The 20,825-nt window shown below is 35.8% G+C and overlaps 1 protein-coding gene and 2 pseudogenes across 4 annotated transcripts in view; 2 read left to right on the top strand and 1 right to left on the bottom strand.

Annotated features, from left to right (window-relative positions):
• Positions 1-20,825, top strand: part of ARID4A (AT-rich interaction domain 4A) — a 75,376-nt gene that overhangs the window by 45,341 nt on the left and 9,210 nt on the right. For both annotated transcript variants that reach the window (XM_081290148.1, XM_081290147.1), the window contains exons 16-22: positions 1,780-2,030; positions 5,112-5,309; positions 8,307-8,391; positions 11,326-11,467; positions 13,399-14,535; positions 15,210-15,314; positions 20,086-20,292. In XM_081290148.1, the coding sequence (XP_081146274.1) occupies positions 1,780-2,030; positions 5,112-5,309; positions 8,307-8,391; positions 11,326-11,467; positions 13,399-14,535; positions 15,210-15,314; positions 20,086-20,292 (2,125 nt within the window). The remainder of the gene's footprint in view (positions 1-1,779; positions 2,031-5,111; positions 5,310-8,306; positions 8,392-11,325; positions 11,468-13,398; positions 14,536-15,209; positions 15,315-20,085; positions 20,293-20,825) is intronic.
• On the bottom strand, positions 10,446-10,760 carry LOC308646766 (cytochrome c-like; annotated as a pseudogene). Its single transcript has one exon. The product of its transcript is annotated as a cytochrome c-like (transcript).
• On the top strand, positions 17,350-19,781 carry LOC308647362 (translocon-associated protein subunit alpha-like; annotated as a pseudogene). Its single transcript has 3 exons — positions 17,350-17,411; positions 18,511-18,595; positions 18,969-19,781. The product of its transcript is annotated as a translocon-associated protein subunit alpha-like (transcript).

Consider the following 20,825-nt stretch of genomic DNA (forward strand, 5'->3'; position numbering starts at 1 on the left):
ACCCTCTTCCATAATTTACTTATGCATTATGTCTATTATTTTTTGTCTCTTTTGCCTTGCTCTGTACTAGATTTGCACTCCCTGAGCTCAAGGATTAGTATTTGATTTTTTTTAATCGACAGACCCAAGGCTTCTAGAATAGTGTCTAGCACATAATAAGTGCTTCTTAATTAGTTGTTGGATGAATGAGTCTCCCTTTTTCTAACATTCAAGCCTCCAACCAGATGATCTCTTTCACTATAACTTGATAGCATACTCTGCAGTTCTAGCCACGTGCACTCTGGCTTTATCTTCCAACTCTACTCTTCCTCTCCATTAATGTGTGTGCAGGAATTGTCTTCTGCCATTCTGACCAGTGTCCAATGCTTGTTCCATAGAAGGATTTATCATCTTTTAGAAAAAAAGGAATTTACCACACTATCAAGCTTAATTACTGTAAAATGTCTTGTTTTTTATTCTGGTAAAATACTTAAAAGTTTGCCTCTTAACCATTCTTAAGTATACAGTTCTTGGCATTATGTATGTTCACAACGTTGTGCAGCAGTCCCCACTATTCACTATCATCCAGCTCCAGAATTTTTTCTTGCAAAACTCTTTACTTTTTTAAACAATAAATCTTTATTCTTCCCTTCCATTAAGGCTCATTCATGTTACAGCATGGGGAAGAATTTTCTTTTTTAAAGATTATATGTATTATGGACATTCTTTCTTGCCTTTACCTGAAAACCTTCCTTGTCCTGTGTAAGACATTCTGCAGTGCTCTTTGTAGTGTGGATGAGCCATAAATTTACCTTCCCAAAGATTTTCTCCAATTTTTTCAACAGTACAAAAAGTGCTACAATAGACATACTTTAAACTATCCCCTTCATTTATTTTAACATATAAACCAGACTTCTAAAAATGAGGTTTCTGGGAGATATGTGTAAAAAAAACTAAAATTTTAGGTAACAGTGTTTATACATTTACATACAGATATTTAAAGAGTACCTATGATGTGTCGGGCACTGTCTAGATCTGAGGATATGGAATTGAATAATACAGAGCCCATGCCATCATGGAACTTAGGTTCCAGTGCTTTACGGTAGAAGTAAGGTTATTCTTTTTGTGCTTTTGAAGTGTGAATAGCACATAGGAACTAGGGGAAACATTTTTTTACTGAGATAGTAGTTGTCAAATATTCTACTGCCCCCTGCGTTGCTGGTACCTTCTTTTTTTTTTTTTTTTTTTTCTTGCTGTATTTCAAGTTGAGGGGTATTGTACAGGGATGATGTAAATTTTGTCTTAATAAACAGTAGAGCTATAGACCACAGAGGCCATAATTCAGGGGGTTGCTTTGTTATCATTATTAACTTTTGTTATTAGCATTTGCATAATTCAAATAAAATTTTATTGTACTCGAGAAATATTAAAAGTGGACTAAAATAATATAGTGAACAAGGAGGGTTTTTTTGTTGTTGTTTTTCAATGTTGGGAACTGAAACTGGGGCCTTGCATTTGCTAAGCACAAGATCTATTGCTGATTTACATCCTTAGCCCCAGGAGAAATTTTTATTTCTTTTGTAATATATGGAAGGGCTTATGGTAAATCTGGATATAATTAATTAATTTACATGGTTTATTCTTTTAAAAAGCTTCAGAAGGAAGAGAAAAGAACATGTGGGTTTCAGGGTCTTATCTCAAGCCAGGCAGCTAGCTAGTCATTGCTGTGAAGGTTCAGGGGAGAGATTTCTTTCCCCCTCTGTATTGATAGCTATTTTAAAGCTTTATGTCCTATACTAGGGACGACGGAGAATTGCTCGAGATGCAAATTCTATTAAAAAGGAAATTGAAGAGGAGAAAACAGAAGACAAATTAAAAGATATTGATGCAGAAAATAAGATTGTAGATGATGACTATGAAACTTCAGAGAAAAAAGAAAATGAACTGCTACTGGGGAGAAAAAATACACCAAAGCAAAAAGAGAAGAAAATTAAAAAGCAAGAAGATTCTGATAAAGACTCAGATGAAGAGGAAGAAAAAAGCCAAGAGAGGTACATTATTTTATGTTTGTTCTCCAGAAGCAGCTGTCTGGGGTACAACAGCAGTTTTGTTCCTGCTTAGAAATTCAGGTTTGAGGGAATGTTTTCTTATTGGGACTTCCGTTCCTCTTGTCTAATGAAGGTGAGACACATTGTGAAGATGATGTGTATCGCCTTTCGGAATTGGAGAATATACTGGTCGCACCATTTTAATAGCACTTGTGCCCTAAACAGTGGCCTCAAAGAAGGCTGCGCCACCCAGTCAAAAGAAAGGTCCTGCAGTTGACAGCAGGGAAGGGAGCTGGAGAAAAATGGAGGAAGTGGACAAGAGGAAACAGCGGCAGCAAAAATTCCATTTTAAAAAAGGTACAATGTGGGAAAGCTAACAAACACATGGGTGCACAGTACTAGCAGATGTTTCTGTGTGTTAGCTTTATCTGAGATATTTTTCTTTTTCAAGTTACTGTGTTAGAATAAGTGGCATGCACCCCTGATTCTTGTTTGGAAAATACATTCTTGCCCCACATCCCACCAATAAATTTCAGCTTTTTAATGTACATCCTGCTTGCTGTTGAGTGAAAATTGTATCTTTTTTCCATGTATTAGACATGTGTGTATTGAATTGACAAAAATAGCCAAAGATTAGGCAGTCTGGCTAAATCAAGGTCATGTCTGACCACACGTTACCTACTTGGTCATTGAATGGATTTGCTAACTTTTAGATGCTACAAGAAATAAGTTGTAAAGAGCAACAGCAGCATAACACACTTCCTTAAAAATATAAACTCTTCTCTATAATTATTTTTTATTCTTTTATTAAAATAATGCCAGATTTTTCTGGAAAATTGAGTTGTTAAGCCAGACTTGGGGAAAGAGGCCTACTGCATCCAACTAGTAGCTGACACAGTCTGAAAATTAACCATTGAGAAAATAAATATTTAGAAAAATAGGAATAATTAGTGAGAGAGGTAATTTGATTCAATATGAATAGGTACAGGAACTATCACAATTATTTGTGAAGTAGGTTAGTAAAAAATGGAAATTTTATAGTGAAATATAATTAGAATTAGGAAAAGTGGGAGGAAATAATTAGAGTTGAGTATAATGATAAAAGTATAGTATTTTAAATATTTGGCTAATAAATTAAATGAAAGTAAACTATTTACAAAGGAAGGGCTAATTATTATTGGTAGTTATGTGCAAACTAAGCATCAAGATACTGTGTGTATATTATGTGTATATAATAAATATAAAACATGATTAGTCTCTACATATAAATAATACATGGCTTTAAAAGTCTTCATAATTAATATGTAAATGAAATTGAAATTTTCTTTAGAGAAAAATAAACAGATTTGATTAAATATAAAGAATAGTATTCTTGCTGGGCGCTGTTGCTCACACCTGTAATCCCAGCAGCACCGGAGGCTGAGGCAGGAGGATCGTGAGTTCAAAGCCAGCCTCAGCAAAAGCAAGGCACTAAACAACTCAATGAGACCCTCCTGTCTCTAAATAAAATACAAAAAATAGGGCTGGGAATGTGTCTCAGTGGTCCAGTGCCCCTGAGTTTAATCTCTAGTACCCAAATAGTATAATAATAATAATAAATAATAATAAATATTTTTTATTAAATAAAAATCAAATATACAAACAGCAAACACATCTGTATTCCCATTCTACATTAGGAATTATGGAAATAGTACTTCATGGTGATTTCTGTTTTAAGGGGTTTTTCTCAGGAATTACCTCTCTAGGCTATTATTAGATGGTGTCCTTGGAGAGAAAACATTCCCATTGCAAATGGGCTGTCAAAGCCTCTTTGAGTTGAGTCCCTCAGGGGTCACCAAAATAATGTCCTATATTTATTATAGAGTATAGTCCTTCTTTTTAAGCTTTTAAAACTCTTGTAACATTTAAATGTTCTATGATGCAGTACTCTTCTGAGTCCTACCAGGGCTAACAGATTGTTTTATAATAAGAATATTCAAAATATTGTGGACTTACCTGTGTGAATATCTTTTTACACCCAATTTTCAAAACAAAGAAAAGCTGATGGGAGATAAGTGAAAAAACATAAAACAACATAAAATATGCAGAGCTTGCTAGGCTTATGGCACAGGCCTATAATTCTAGGGACTCTGGAAGCCAAGGCAGGGAATCACAAGTTCAAGGCCAGCCTGTAGCAGGGCCCTAAGCAACTTAGCGAGCCCCCTGTCTCAAAATAAAAAGGGCTGAGGATATAGCTCTGAGTAAAGTGCCTCTGGGTTTAATCTCTCCAAACCCCCCAAAAATGTATTCTCCTGGTACTATCCTGTACTTTCAACAAATGGCCTCATCTTCAAACATTCGTTTCCTGGGGTACAGTAGTGCTCCATGTAATCCAAGCTACTTGGGAGACTTGAGACAGGATAGCAAATTCATTACCCACCCTGGCAACTTAATAAGACCCTACCTCAAAAATAAAATAGTGCTTGGGATGTAGCTCAGTGATAAAGCACCCATAGGTTTTATCTGACATCCCAAGCCAAATAAATAACAAAACAACAGGAAAAAAAACCCTGTTTATTTGTTAGAGTGGGGAGAACTTTAAAATATAAATTGGTTTTTAAAACATGGTTACTAAGATAGAAAGCCCTTGTTCATTTTTTAAGCCCATTAAAAAACTAAGAACTTCTAAAATAAACATAAAATAGGAGTAGATTTAAGATAATTAGTTGCAGGAAGTTACAAAATATCTTTAGATTATTTCACATATAAGGTGGCACTTGAATATGAATTCCAAAGATTTTTTTTCAGAGCAAATTGTTCTTATTTTATCAAAAGTGATTTATTTGACTCTATATCATCATTAACTCTGATTATTGATTGGCTTTCAATAAGTATGGATTTATTTTTGGTACAGTGCACCTTTACATAATAAATTCCTTAGTAAGTAGTCCATAGAAATCTTCTCCTTCTCCTCCTTCTTCTCCTCCTCCACTGACATTATTAAGGTAATACTTAGGTTGTGATTCTTTGGATTATTTTTAATACATGCTATTTTGTTATCCATTGAGTTATTAGTAGCATTATCAATGTTATAACTTACTGCAGGGAAGAAACTGAAAGCAAATGTGACTCTGAAGGGGAAGAAGATGAGGAAGACATGGAACCCTGCCTAACAGGAACCAAAGTGAAAGTGAAATATGGACGAGGGAAAACTCAGAAAATTTATGAAGCCAGCATTAAAAGCACTGAAATTGATGATGGAGAAGTTCTATACTTGGTACATTATTATGGATGGAATGTGAGGTAAGTAAGAAAGTATTTCCTTACTACTGAAATTTTGGCAGTAGTTGAGAGATCATTTTAACTTTGTGAAGAATTATTAAACAAGTGGTGTTTATGTGTGAGTGTTTAAAAAGCACGCCTTGATTCTAACTTGTCCCAACATGTTGACATTTGTATTGTTTTACAAGCTATGTCAGTACTTCCAGATTAAGATCACAAGGATCTGTCATCGGAACAAGCTGGGTTTATTACTCATTTACAGTGAGAAAGAACACATAACATGGGGAATTATGGGGCATTGCCCTATCAGAGACTTAGGTCAATAGCAAAGGCTCAAGAGTGCCACCTTTGAGAACAGGAATAGCCCAGGACTCTGTGAAAACATTGCAGAATATGATCAGAGAGTGAAGCCTGTAGCTCAACTTTGCAAACGTTGGTTTGGTTTGTTTATGAGAAATCAAGCCTTCTGTCAAGCATTATAATAATTCTGAGTTGCTTAATTAATAAAAAAGAATGTTGGAAAGAACTTGGATTTGAGCTCCTGTTAGGTGGTTTGGGGGAAGCTTTAAGGAAGTGAGACTTGGCTTTTATATGAAGTGCTGTCAGGAAGCTGGGATAATTCTATAATTGATTTTCTTAGTTTTACTGGAAGGACAGAAGACTAGTCCAAGGATGTTTAGTCATTTTTGTGGTTTGAATGATATTCCTGTCTGTCCCCTGCCTCCTGCCTCTTGTGTTCAGACATGATTAGGGAATGGTCTTATTGTTGCTTAGATCTATCTGGGACACCGAGCAGACATCTGAGGTTATGTGAAGTTGTTCATATTCAACAAGAGCCTATAATAGCCAGATCAGCTTGTCACAACACCAAAGTCTAGCTAGAGCTATACCACGTCAATTCCTGAGTGTCAGGGCTGCTTTTCTCTAAAGTCTTGTGGGTTTGAAATCTCTGGGTCGCCTGGATTCACCTGGAGCCATCTTACTCCAGGGTTTTTCCACATACTAGGTTCATGTTCTGTTGTGGCGCAATTCCTTCATCACTAAATTGGGGAAAATAAAATACTGAAATAAAAATTTCAGAGGAATGCTATAAAATGATAATACCTGTAATTAACATGTAAAGTGCCTAGAAAAATGCTTAGCACTTAGTATGTGCTCAGTGACAATTTTTTTTTTTTAAATTTGGCATCATCTGAAAAGGTGGGAGCTTAATGAACATAATGTAAGATTTTTATATTTCTTTTCTCTGACTCTGTTCAGTTCACAGCCATATACCGTTTGTTAGTATTGGGGATTGAACATGGGTATCCCTAACACTAATCTACATCCACAACCTCCCCCCCGCCCGCCCTTTATTTTGAGACAGGGCCTCACTAATTTGCTGAACTGGCTTCAAAATTGTCTTCCAAGTTGCTGGGATTATAGGCACGCACCACCGTGCCTGGCCCATATACTGTTATTTACCAACTGTTTTTCAGTTCTTCTTTCTAGAATCTCTCTTTCCTATATCTTCTGTCTCATCTTTTTAATGTTTTACTTTATGACTAATCAATCCTCATTTTATTATGTAATTTGTTATTAGTTTCCTTCTTGGTTACTCACGTGATATTTTTTGTTGTTGTTGTCCTCCGTACTCCTAAAAAACTGGTATAATTTTGGCCTGCTTGTTGAGATAGAGCTCCTACGGTTCCTAGAGAATTTAATTGAATTTCTAAAATGAAAACATGTGCTAGTGTGGGGTTCAGGTCTCTACCTGAGATATCCTGGTCCCACCCTTGGTTAGCAATGTTGATCTGGAAGTACTCATACAACAGACTGCTTTCATCAGAACATTGTAGCCTATGCCAAGTTCAGATCAGGCCTGTGCTTTTTGGTGATTTGATGTCTCCTGGAAAATTTCAGAATTGGACATTTGCTTCTTTGTTAGTCCTGGGTCAGATACATAAGTCTTATTGTACTTCCCAGACTTTATTTCATTTCATTTTATGCCCTCTTTTCATATGAGACTGAATTGTATGAGAGCAAAGCCTTGTTCTTTCTGTTCTCTACCTTCTTCCTCATACAGAGCCTGGCATACCAGTAGATCCTCAGTGACTATCCAAATGAATGAATATTTCTAAATAAGGTAATAAAATGCAGGAATGAATATTTCTAAGTAAGGTAATAAAATACAGATACTTAAAAAGTCTGGTACAATGCTTATAAACAGTCCTTTCTCAAAAGCTTTATATCTTGGGTTAATCTACCAGGATTAACTATATTTCAAACTATAGTATAAGTATCAGTGTGCTATCTTAGCTGAAACTTGTGCATGTAGAAACCACATTCTTATTTTGTACATCTTCATGGTAACTGGTTTACAAAGCACAGGTATGGTGGTATGGTTTCCAGGTACATTGAGTTTATTTACATAGTGCAGTCTAAAGTGAGGACATCCTGTAGTTTTTATACTCTGCTTGAGTTAAACAAAAATATAAATTGTTGAAGAAAATTAAATATAAATATCTCTAAAAAACTAGAAAGTCTCAAAGATGATGAGATTCAGAATAAAATTTTATTAGAAATAGTAGAGGCTAAAGAGAGTTCTGGGGAGGAAAAGAAATTTCAGAGGACTTGATAAAAATAATCTGGAATCAGTCATGTTGCAAATTTGAATTTACCTGAGTTATCTTTGTATTATTTGTTTAGTAGAAGAATTCTAGTACAGAATTTGCTTATAAGCTTATATTTGTGGGAGTTCTGAAAACAAAGCAGTTCCAATAGTTTTGAATATACTTAGTTTCTGCTCACTCTGATCTGTTAACTCTAAAAACTGCTCTTGGCTTTTCCTGTTGATGGTTGGTACACAAAGCACCTAGTATAGTGGCTGGTACACGTTACTCACAAACCCACCTCTGAGTCTTTCACATTTCTGTCAACATGGAAACAAACTCTTTAATCTCTCTCACTGTTGTTTTTGTTTGATGAATATATTTTGAATAGGATATCACTAAGTGATTTTTAAATTTTCATTTTAAGGTATGATGAATGGGTGAAGGCTGACAGGATAATCTGGCCTTTGGACAAAGGTGGACCAAAGAAAAAACAAAAGAAGAAAGCTAAGGTATGTTTCTATATTCATAGACTTTATGATAGGTACAGGAATTATTTAAATTCTATTATTTCTTTAAGACATTGTTTTTTTAAGAGCAGTTTTGCTTTTACAACAGTTGAGAAGATATAGAGATTTCCTATATGACCTCTCCCACCGTCACTCCCTCAACCCCCACCAGAATATTGTATTTGTTAACAATTGATGAGCCTACATTGACACAGAGTTATCAGAATCCAGTTTACAACAGGGTAATGAGCACAGGAAGGTATAACACACATAGTTTGAGTTTGGACAAATGTATAATGACAGGTACCCACCGTTAAAGTGTCATACAGAGTATTCTGTGCTCGACCAGTTCTTCTTTGTACTCTCTCCTAATCCTTGGCAACAGCTAATGTTTTTACTGTCTGCATAAATTTGCCTTTTCCAGAATGTCATATAGTTAGAATCATTACAGCATATAACCTTTTCTGATTGATTTCTTCCATTTAGTAATATACATTTAAGGTGTTGTGCTTTTTTAATAAATCTGTTTTCTTACTGTAATAATTGTCTTGATTCTATTAAGAGAGTTGCAGATTTTCTCTGTTATAACTCAGGTGCTAAAAAAAAATTTCTGAAATTTAAAATTTGTTACCACCTCATCTCACAGAGAGATGAAAACCAGCAATGCCTAGGGCACTGATTTTAAAACTCGAATGCCTGTAGAGCCTTCATAAGAAGAGGGTAAAGTAGGACTCAGAGTGATACATAGAGGACTTGGTTCTCACTAGAGAGGGTGGAAATAATCATTCTGTTGGGGCAATGCTGACCCAAGGTTGCCAGATTTTATTATTTGGAACCTCTCTCTATATATTTATCTTTTATTGATTTTATTTTTTTTAATACATGACATCAGTGGAATGCATTACAATCCTTATTATACATATAGAGCACAATTTTTCATATCTCTGTAATAAAGTATGTTCACGCCAATTTATGCCTTTATACATGTACATTGGGTTTTTTTGCATTACAATTCTTAATACACATATTAAAGTGTGTTGACACCCAATTCAATCTTTTTTTTTTCCATGATTTGAGATTTTTTTTTAAGAGAGAATTTTTTAATATTTTTTTTTTTTTTTTTAGTTTTCGGTGGACACAACATCTTTATTTTATTTTTATGTGGTGCTGAGGACAGAACCCAGCGCCCTGCGCATACCAGGCGGGCACGCTACCACTTGAGTCATACCCCCAGCCCTGAGATTGTTTTTAATTGTCTTAAATCTTATGGTAACATATTTTACAAATTTGTACTGATTTTGATCTCTTTTACCTTAATTTTTCCATCTAATAAGTTGGTAAAAAGCACCACTCCCAACCACCTAGATAGCTGTTCCATTGTATTGTTTCTGAACAGTTGTTTAAAGACAATCCTGAATGATAACTTAGTCTTAAAAAATTAAAAAAAAGTAAAGTCTAACTTGTTATTGTATTATGCTGACTTAAAAGCATCTGAACTTATAGATCAACTATAAAATGGGAGAAGTGTTAAATATTCTTTATTTAATATCATACATAAACCACACTAAAAGAACAGCATTTTAGATACACGGAATTCTAATTAAACTGGCATAATCAACAAAAATATAGAAACTGCTTCCTTATCTTCAACCACTGCCTTTAATAGGCTGATGAACACAAATTGAAACAAATGTGAATCATGCTTGGTTCTGAGAGTGCAAAAGGGTTTCCCTTATATTTAAACATATTCACAGGATCAGTTATGTAAACCTAAATATAAAACCATTTTTCAGATGTCATTCACGATTTTTGTGAAATGCTGAACCTTACTAATTAAGTCCAACCATAACTTTAATTTACTGAATTTACTGAAGTGGAAGTATTACCAAATATTAATTTAACTACAAGTCACTTTTACTTAAATCAGGGTTGTCCAACAAAAATAGTTTTGTCATTCATGATCTGATTTCTGATTTATCACATCAATTAAATTATGGTGTACATAAGAAAGCCAAGAGACATTTCTGTTTGGTAATAAATAAGGCAGTAAGTAGCTATTACTCATTAGTGGCTTTTTTGAGGTAAGCTATTAAGTCTGCCCTTTCTCCCTTCTTAATGCCAGCAAAGATCATTTTTGTTCCAAGGACTTACTTTTTGGGAATCTCCAAATATTCCATCAGTGTATCTTCTCCCCAGGTGATGCCTTTGTTCTTGTTGGCATCTGTGTAAGAGAAGCCAGCAGCCTGACCTGTCTTCTGCCCAAACAGTCCATGGAGATTTAGCCCAGTCTTGTGCTTGCCTCCCTTTTCCATGGTGTGGCACTGGGCACACTTTGGAACAAAAATCTTCTTGCCTTTCTCAACATCACCCATTTTTAATTTGTTCTTTCGTCACTAGCGCAAAGGTGGTCCCCGATCAGAAGTGGACATCCCACTCTCTAGCCCAAGTACACACTGGTCTGTGCCTATGTATCATTGTCAGTGCAACTGCCAGAACCACTATATTTTTAAAAATGCAAAATCTGATATTTAAATTCTGGAAGCAATAGTAAATTTAAAACACATCTGCTTAGAAGTTGTAGCCTTACCTGTACCTTCAGTTTTCAACCTTTGCTGTAGAGATCTGCCTAGCATATTGTCTATTTTTGATGTCTTGATCAGTGGATAATAAGGAACCAGGGGGAGTGCTGAGTAGTTGTATAGCTTGCCAATGCACTAGCTTCACAAAATAATTGCAGGGTTACAAATTATGGAATATCATATTCATATAAATAGATTAGAAAACTGTTCTTGATTTTTCTATAAACACAAATTAGGGGTTGACATATATAAACTAGCTTTTTAATTTATTATTATTAGTTTTCCTTAGAGAATTTAAATGTTCATTTTTCTTAAGGCATTTGACATTCTCATGCATTTTGTCATTGTTGTTACCCAGAATAAAGAAGATAGTGAAAAGGATGAAAAAAGGGATGAAGAGAGGCAGAAGTCAAAACGGGGACGACCTCCTTTAAAATCAACCCTTTCTTCAAATATGCCGTATGGTTTATCTAAGACAGCAAACAGTGAAGGAAAATCAGGTACCAGCTGTGCTCACAGTGCTATGCCAGACAGTTCACCTCTGTCAAATGGAATGGAAGGTGCTCACCTTTGAGGATCACTGATTTTTAAAAAATCATATATAGTCATGTGTCATTTAACAATGGGGATACATTCTGAGAACAGCATTGTCATTGTGCAACATCATAGAGTATACTTATATAAACCAAGATGGTTGTAGTATCACTAGGCAGCAATAATCTTATAAATATCATGGAATGCACTTACATAAACCAAGAAGGTTATGGCATCACTAGGCAATAGAATCTTATAGGACTACCATCATACATGCAACTATCCTTGATTGAAACATCATGTGTTACATAACTGTTGTTAAAATTACTGTTGTGTGAGAGAGTCATAGTAAAAATTATCTAGGTTTTAATCACATGATTTAAATTACAAAATTTAATTCAAAGCTAATGCTTATTTGCTACTAGATTTTATTTAAAATTTAGTGATGTTTTAATGGAGGATTAATTAACAATCCATGAGACCTGATGTGTGCAACACTTTGCTGCAAAGCATGCACTAGTATCCCATTTTAAGTTTAGTGTTATTCAGCAAAGCCAAGACTGTGCTGTTCAGAGACCACAAACTAATGTAGTGTAAGTGTCTTTTGTGATGCTTGTAGGTGAACATATTTTATTCTTCTTTTACTCTTTCACCTCAATTTTCTAATTTTGTGTATTCTTACATGTAATGTAAGAAATTTTAAATGATTATCTTACAAATGTCCCTCCCTTCATGAGACTGTCCTGAACTACAATTTGTCATTAGTTCATGTGGTGCTTGAGTGCAAATTAAAAAGGACATCTTTTCTCTTTACTGCCATCTGCTGGAGTGCTGTCATAAAATACAAATACAGGATGTCCACAAAGTGAAAGGTTCCCCATAGGGCATGCTTTTGTGCAGTGTACAAACTACAGAATTATCCATAGCAGCTTTATTAAACTTCTGTATAAAAGTTGTGGTGTTTTTTAAACATGAAAAAAATGTTTTTTAAACATGAAAAAAACCAGGCATGGTGGCACATGCCTATAATTCCAGCTAGTTGGGAAGCTGAGGCAGGAGGATCACAAGTTCCAGGCCAGCCTCAGCAACTTGGTCAGAACCTGTCTCAAAATAAAGAAAGGGGAAGCACCATTGGGTTCAATTTCTAGTACCACACACAAAAAGCAAAAACAAAACAACCCCCATCTATATTCTTTTATGATAAAACCACAAAATGAAACTTTATATTTTTTCACTTAAAAAATATATTGTTTGCCTTTTTGAACTTGTTCAGGATATGAGCATCATATGGGCAGGATTTTTATGTTTTACAGTTCTTATACAACTTTAGAACCCCCCTTATTCTATTATTTTAAGGATTTTCTAATGTAAAGAAAAGTAATTTTACTTGCAAGTAGGTGCCTTTTCTTGTACTTTTTGGTCTATTTAAAGTTTTGAGTATTTACATTGCTCATTTTAAATAGTCATCTTTCCAGAATCGTTTAAAATGGAATGTCATATATTCCCTTCTTAGGACCCAAAATGGTTAATATTAGTACATACTAGATCTTAGATCAAACTGCTTAACATACTAACTTCTTAGTACTTGTCATTTGACTTTGCTACATGCTATTGTAACCTAAATATGATACTAAGGAAAATGACCAAACAGCTTTTTATATATCATTGAGATAGTAATATGCTATTTACTGTATCTTCACAGAGTTTAGTTTGAAATCCCCTTCTTCTAAATTTTTGTCACAAATGTTATAGCTTATTTTATGTAGGAAATTTGTGTGAGGAGTATTTGGAAGTAGATGATTAAGGGTTTTGATTATATTTTGTAAGATTTTTGTTATAAGATTACATTGGTAATTAAGATAAAAGCCTGTATAGTATAATAATTTTTCTCTTGCAGACTCTTGCTCATCTGATAGTGAAACAGAAGATCCTTTAGAAAAGAATTTGATAAATGAAGAACTCTCTCCTGATATTAAGGAAGAACTCGAAAAAGATGAAAATTTGAATGATGATAAACTAGATGAAGAAAATCCAAAGATTGCTGCACATATATTAAAAGAAAATGATAGGACTCAAATGCAGCCTTTAGAAACCCTGAAGTTAGAAGTTGGAGAGAATGAACAAATAGTGCAGATATTTGGAAACAAAGTGGAACAAGTAGAAGAAGTTAAGAAAGAGGCAGAAAAATCTCCTAAAGGAAAGGGAAGGCGAAGCAAAACAAAAGATCTTTCTTTAGAAATTATAAAGATTTCATCATTTAACCCGGATGAAGCAGGAAGTGAATCTCACACAGAAACTCATAGTCTTGAATTTTCCTCATTAGATGGTAAAAACTTTTCTTGTGCTACTGAAGATGAAATTGACCAATATGGGAAAGAAAAAAAGTTGAAAAGGAAAATATTAGGACAGTCATCACCAGAGAAAAAAATAAGACTGGAGAATGGAACAGAAATGACAAATAGTGTGTCTCAAGAAAGGACTGGTGATTGTATTGGATCTGAGGGAATAAAAAACTTAAATTTCGAACAGCACTTTGAAACAGAAAATGAAGGAATGCCATCATTAACAGCAGAGTCGAACCAATGTGCTCAAGAGTCCAGTGGTGAAAAACTTGATAGTCCAGCTGAAGAAACTGTGAATACACCACTGAAAGAAGAGGAAGAGGCAATGCCTCTGATTGGGCCCGAAACCTTGGTGTGCCATGAAGTAGATTTGGATGATCTGGATGAGAAGGAAAAGACCAGCATTGAGGAGGTGGTAGTTGAGAGCTCTGAGTGCAACTCCCTTGTTTCTGTCCCACCTGCCCTCCCTCCTGCAGCTCAGCATAACTTCTCAGCAGCTTCACCACTTACTCTCTCTCAGGATGAGTCTCGAAGTGTAAAAAGTGAGAGTGACATAACAATCGAGGTTGACAGCATTGCTGAAGAGTCTCAAGAAGGTCTCTGTGAGAGGGAATCAGCAAATGGGTTTGAAGCCAGTGCTGCCACTGGTACTTGCAATATAATTGTACAGGAACAAGAGAGCAGGGAGAAAGGTAAGGCTTGCCAGGGAAACACTTGCCTTTGTACAAGTTAAAGTAAAAGTTAAGAGTTTCAGGTACTGCTGATTTTTAAGTACCATCTTTTTTTCTTTTCTCTTTTAAAAATGTGTATTTAAGGGGGCGTGGGGGCAAGAAAGCTGGTGGAATGCGATGACCATTATTACCCTAGGTACATGTATGAGTGCACATATGGTGCAACACTACATTGTGTACAGAGAAATGAAAAGTTGTGCTGCAATTGTGTACAACGAATCAAAGTGCATTCTGCTGTCATATATATCTAATTAAAATAAATAAATAAAGAATCTTTAAAAATGTATATATAGCCAGGAGTGGTGGTGCACGCGTGTAATCCTAGTGGCTCGGGAGGCTGAGGCAGGAGGATTATAAGTTCAAAGCCAGCTTCAGCAAAAGCGAGGCACTAAGCAATTCAGTGAGACCCTGTCTCTAAATAAAATACAAAATAGGGCTGGGGATGTGGCTTGGTGGTCAAGTGTCCCTGAGGTCAATTCTCAGTACCAAAATAAAAAGTGTTTATAGAGAAGTAAATGTAGAGTACATAGATGAATAAATGTTTTTTGTGTTGTTTTCAAATTATATAATTTTCAATTTATATAATAAAATATTTTTTGTGTTGTTTTCAAATTATCTCTTTCCCTTTATTTCAGGTCAGAAAAGGCCAAGCGATGGAAATAGTGGATTAATGGCAAAAAAACAAAAGCGCACCCCAAAGCGAACAAGTGCTGTAGCCAAAAATGACAAGAATGGAGCAGGTCAGTGCTTTTCAGTGCTGGCTTCTGTAGGGTGGTAGTCATTTCAGCAGTTCGCTGGTTTTGATCCTGGTTTGTGTCTGTTTAAAAATAAATCTAGTTTATTATATTTTTTCATCAACTTTAATCTGAAGGTACATATCAATTTTACTTAGAACTGGGATAGGTGCAATTATTTTTATACTTATGTGTATTTCTTATGGAAAGCAGTTTAATATTAGTGCAAAATATTAGGGACTCAAAAGAAAAATACAATTACTCTGGTGTTAAAAATATATAAAGGAGCTAAGGATATAGCACAGTTGGTAGAGTGCTTGCCTTACATGTACAAGGCCCTGGGTTCAATCCCCAGTACCACACACACACACACACCAAAAAAAAAAAAAAAAAAAAAAAAAAGTAGATAAATTTACATTTTTGCAGGGAATGTTTTCCTCTGAGCTAAAAAAAAAAAAAAAAAAAAAAGCTAATTTGTAGATAGTATGGTAATTTTAAAACATGGAGAAATAAGGGCAATTCTTATTGATTAAAAAAATTAGTAAATCTATATGAATGGATTAGATTACATGAAAAAAATTTTGTGCAATGAATAAAATTAAATAAGAGAATGTGGTAGAAATAAATGCAGTTGATTTTGACAGATTAAAAGTTTAACCTCTAAAATATGCCTTCATACAAGTCTAAAAAGGAAGTTCTAGGTTACAACAGACACATAGTTCAAGGAAAGAACATATGATTTACACAGGATAAAAGGCATTTTAATAGTCAGGGGTTACTGTCAGCTATACAGTGTAGTCTAAGGAAAAGAGCGTGATAGGAGATGAGTATATAAAAGTCTTAGGAATTACAAAGGGAATGTGAGTAATGTTACAGTGGACAAGCCTGGCAGTCACCACCTTGTCAAATAGTCAAAGTGAACACCATCCTTATTGAAACAGTATCCCACTGTACATTAGCAGCCACATATGTGATATTCCTATCAAAGATGCATAATGTGAATCTAATCATGAGGCAGCATCAACAAATTTAAGCTAAAGGATATTCTATAAAATAACTAACCTATAATCTTCAAAATTAAAAAGGTCATGAACATTGAGGAAAGAGGAAATGTTCCAGCATGAAGGAGACTTTAGAGACAGAGATGTGGCAACTAGATGCAATACATGGTTTTCACTGGATACTCTGCTATAAAGGGTATAATTGGGGCAACTGGAGATCTGAGGATTAGATGATAGTAATATATCTGTGCTAACTTTCTGATATTGATGCTTTATCATCATTCTGTAGGAGTGTGGTATTTTAATAAATATCCACATATACATTGATACTTTTCTCTTCAAGAAATAAAACCTAGGGGCTGGGATTGTGGCTCAGTGGTAGAGCGCTCGCCTAGCACGGGCAGGACCTGGGTTCGATCCTCAGCACCACATAAAAATAAAGGCATTGTGTTGTGTCCATCTACACCTAAAATATAAATATTAAAAAAAAAAGAAGAAGAAAGAAAGAAAACCTAAATCCCCTCCCATTTAGTGTGAACTCAATGTCCCATTTCTAACAAAGTGGCAGTGACAGAGTGTGACTCTGGAAAATAGGTCATAAAAGGCACTGAATTCCTCCCTATTCTCCATTGGATGGCTTGTTCTAGGGGAAGTCTGCTGTTGGGAAGATATTCAAGCAGTTTGTCCAGAGGCCCGTATGTTGAAGAACTGGGGGCACTGTACCAATAGCTTGAGAGAGTGAGTGAGCCACTTTGGAAGAATATCTTCCAGCCTCAGTCAAGTTTTAAAAGACAAAAGCCCTGGCTAAAAGTTCAAGTGTAACCTCACAAGATTCCTGAGCCAGACCATACAATCTGCTCCCAGATTCTGATAATCAAAAATTGTGTGAGATAATGAACACATTTGCAGTTTTAAACTGCTAAGTTTGGGACTAATTTGTAATACAGCAGCAGATAACTGACACAGAGAATGTTGTCTGTAGAAATATCACACACTGAAGTACTCTAGTGTAGCAATTGGGTGAGAAAATAATATGGGTAATGTTTGTAGATTTGAAGATTATTTCAGATACAAAGTTTAGAAGATTAAAAAAGGAGGCCAGGTATAAGGGCTCACGCTTGTAATCCCAGAGGCTCAGGAGGCTGAGGTAGGAGGATCACGAGTTCAAAGTCAGCCTCAGGAAAAGTGAGGCACTAAGCAACTCAGTGAGACCCTGTCTCTAAATAAAATACAAAATAGGGCTAGGGATGTGGCTAAGTGGTCGAGTTCCCCTAAGTTCAATCCCTGGTTCCAAAAAAAAAGGATGAAAGGACATGACTAATTTTACTAGAATCTGGTTTAAAAAGCAGTGAAAGAGGAAATAATTAAAGAGATTTGGTAAATAAAATCACTAGGATTTAGTTAATAAGATAAATAAATAAAATCATTAGGATTGGTCAAGTATGAGGAATTAGTTACCTGAGATATGGAATATGGGAGTAGTAGCAGGCTATAGGAAGAGAAATTTGGAGAATGTTTAAACGTACCCAACATTAGGGAAATAAGGATCTGGGCTTAGAAATCAGTCGGATTTTAGAAGATAGTTGTCAGGGCTGGGGATGTGGCTCAAGCGGTAGCGCGCTTGCCTGGCATGCGTGTAGCTCGGGTTCGATCCTCAGCACCACATACCAACAAAGATGTTGTGTCCACCGAGAACTAAGAAAAAATAAATAAATATTTAAAAAATCTCTCTCTCTCTCTCTCTCTCTCTCTCTCTCTCTCTCTCTCTCTCTCTCTCTGTCCCCCTCTCTCTCTCACTCTCTCTTTAAAAAAAAAAAAATAGAAGATAGTTGTCAGAGACTCGAAAGAGAATGAGGTTACCATGAAAGAATTAAAAGAATGAGCAGAAAAAGGAACAAAAACAGTGTGGCATAACCCTTTATGTGGGCCAGGAGGAAGAGTGTGGAAACTCACCAGAGATAAATTGAAGTTAGTAAACACTAGGAGATTTGAATAAGAAGTTTCAAATGCTGTAGAATATTCAAGTAGGATTAAAATACATAATTGAGTTGAACCAGTAGTTTAAGTTTGGGACCCTAACCACAGCATAGAGGTGTGGTTAGACTATGGAAGTCAGGTTAACAAGAGTTTCTCTTCCAAAGAAAAGAGGTGCCAGTTAAAGGGCGAGGTCTTCTCCTCTTCCCTTCTTCTCTTTTTCCAAGGGTGGAAAGATCTAAGCATGCTGTGTACTCTGGGAACCAAAGAAGAGAATACAGACAGTTGACATTGGTTGTTGGAGAGGAGCTGGTACAGCTGGTCTTAAGAGCGTAGCTGAAGAGATCAGCTTGTCCAGAAACTCTTTTTTGAAACCAAAAAAAAATAAAAAGACAATAAGGACAAATACAGGTAGGAAAGGGGCTTGGAAATTGAATGTGTAAACCTCAACTTTGCCTTTTTAGTAGAAGGCAAGGTTGGCTTTAGAGAGTGAAGTTAGGTCAGAGGTAAGGGGTAGAGCTTAAAAAAAAAAGGAAATAAAATTGACAATTCCAATGTGTTTTACGGGAAAACCAAAAGTATTTCTAATATGAGATTGCCGATATCATACTAAGAAGTGTAACTGGGGATGAAGAGTAACACCAGAGCCGCCAGGAGCACTCGCTGACTGGGACTGGATTGACAGTGCCATGAGACTCCTCCCCCGCCTGCTTCTGCTTCTCTTGCTGGCTCATTAGCAGTGGCTCAGTATCTTAGAGAGGATGAAGAAACAGTGGAAGATTCAATAATTGAAGATGAAGATGATGAAGCTGAGGTAGAAGAAGATGAACCCATAGATTTAGCAGAAGATGAATCAGAGGAAGAAGATTTATCTTCTTCTGAAGCATCACCAAATGCAGATACAACTATCTTGTTTCTGAAAGGAGAAGATTTTCCAGCAAATAACATAGTGAGGTTCTTGGTAGGCTTTACAAACAAGGGTACAGAAGATTTTATTGTCGAATCCCTAGATGCCTCATTTCGTTATCCTCAGGACTATCAGTTTTATATCCAGAATTTCAAAGCTCTTCCTCTGAACACTGTAGTACCACCCCAGAGACAGGCCAATTTTGAGTATTCATTCCTGCAGAGCCCATGGGTAGACGACCCTTTGCTCTGGTCATCAATCTGAACTACAAAGACTTGAATGGCAATGTATTCCAAGATGCTGTCTTCAATCAACTGGTTACAGTTATTAAAAGAGAAGATGGGTTAGATGGAGAAACATTATGTATATGTTCCTTGCTGGTCTTGGACTTCTGGTGTTGGCCTTCATCAACTCCTAGAATCTAGAAAGTGCAAGAGACACATACAGAAAGTAGAAATGGGTACATCAAGTCAGAAAGATGTTGACATGAGTTGGATTCCTCAAGAAACTTTGAATCAAATCAATAAAGCTTCATCAGGAAGGCTGCCCAGGAAGCGGGTACAGGAGAGACCGGTGGGATCTGGGGAGTAAATGTTCCTTTGTGCAACAATTCAGCCTATACTTCCCTGCTGTAATGTTTTGGGAATTAGTACAGAGAAACCATATCACCATAGAAGGCAACTACTACTTATGTGTGGACTGAGCAGACAGAGTCTCTGGCAATAATATTGCTGAAAATGCACTGCGTTTTTTTTTCTAGATTAACAATTTTTTTTTTTTTTTGGAAATCATTAAAATCTATGTGTGTGTAAAAAAGAAGTGTAACTGCTGAGTCTGTTGCATTTAGGTTTTTATCATTGATAGTCTCCAAGTAAACTTGTTTTTGTTGTTACAGGACAAAGCAGTGATAGTGAAGATCTCCCAGCTGTGGACAATTCAAGTAAATGTACCCCAGTGAAACACCTTAGTGTGTCTAAGCCTCAGAAGCTTACACGATCACCTGCAAGAATCTCCCCTCATATCAAAGATGGAGAGAAAGAGAAACACAGAGAAAAACATCCAAATTCATCTCCTAGGACATATAAGTGGAGCTTTCAACTCAGTAAGCAGCTTATGGATAACATGAATATATATTGTAAAGTGGAGTATATTTAAAATGCCAACTTAATAAGGAATAATGCTTAACAAATTATTTATGTATTCCAAATCATTAATCACTACTTGTTATCTTAAATACAAATCTGTAACTTTTTATAAGATTAACTTGATAAATATTGATGAGATTGTCAGTTAAGAAGACACATATGGGGTTGGGGTTGTGGCTCAGCAGTAGAGCACTCGCCTGTCAATGTGTGAGACCCTGGGTTTGATCCTCAGCACCACATAAAAATAAATAAACAAAATAAAGATATTGTGCCCATGTATAACTAAAAAAAAAAAAAGACACATGGCCGGGTGTGGTGGCGCACACCTGTGATCCCATGGGCTCTGGAGGATCAAAAGTTTGAGGCCATCCTTAGCAACTTAGCAAGACTCTAAGTGCCTTGGCAAGACCCTGTCACTAATTATAAAATAAAGGGCAGGAGATGTGGTTTAGTGGTGAAGTGTCCCTGGGTTTAATCCCCAGTACCAAAA

The sequence above is a fragment of the Spermophilus citellus genome (genome assembly GCF_964194105.1).
Source record: "Spermophilus citellus genome assembly, chromosome: 4".
NCBI lineage: Eukaryota > Metazoa > Chordata > Mammalia > Rodentia > Sciuridae > Spermophilus > Spermophilus citellus.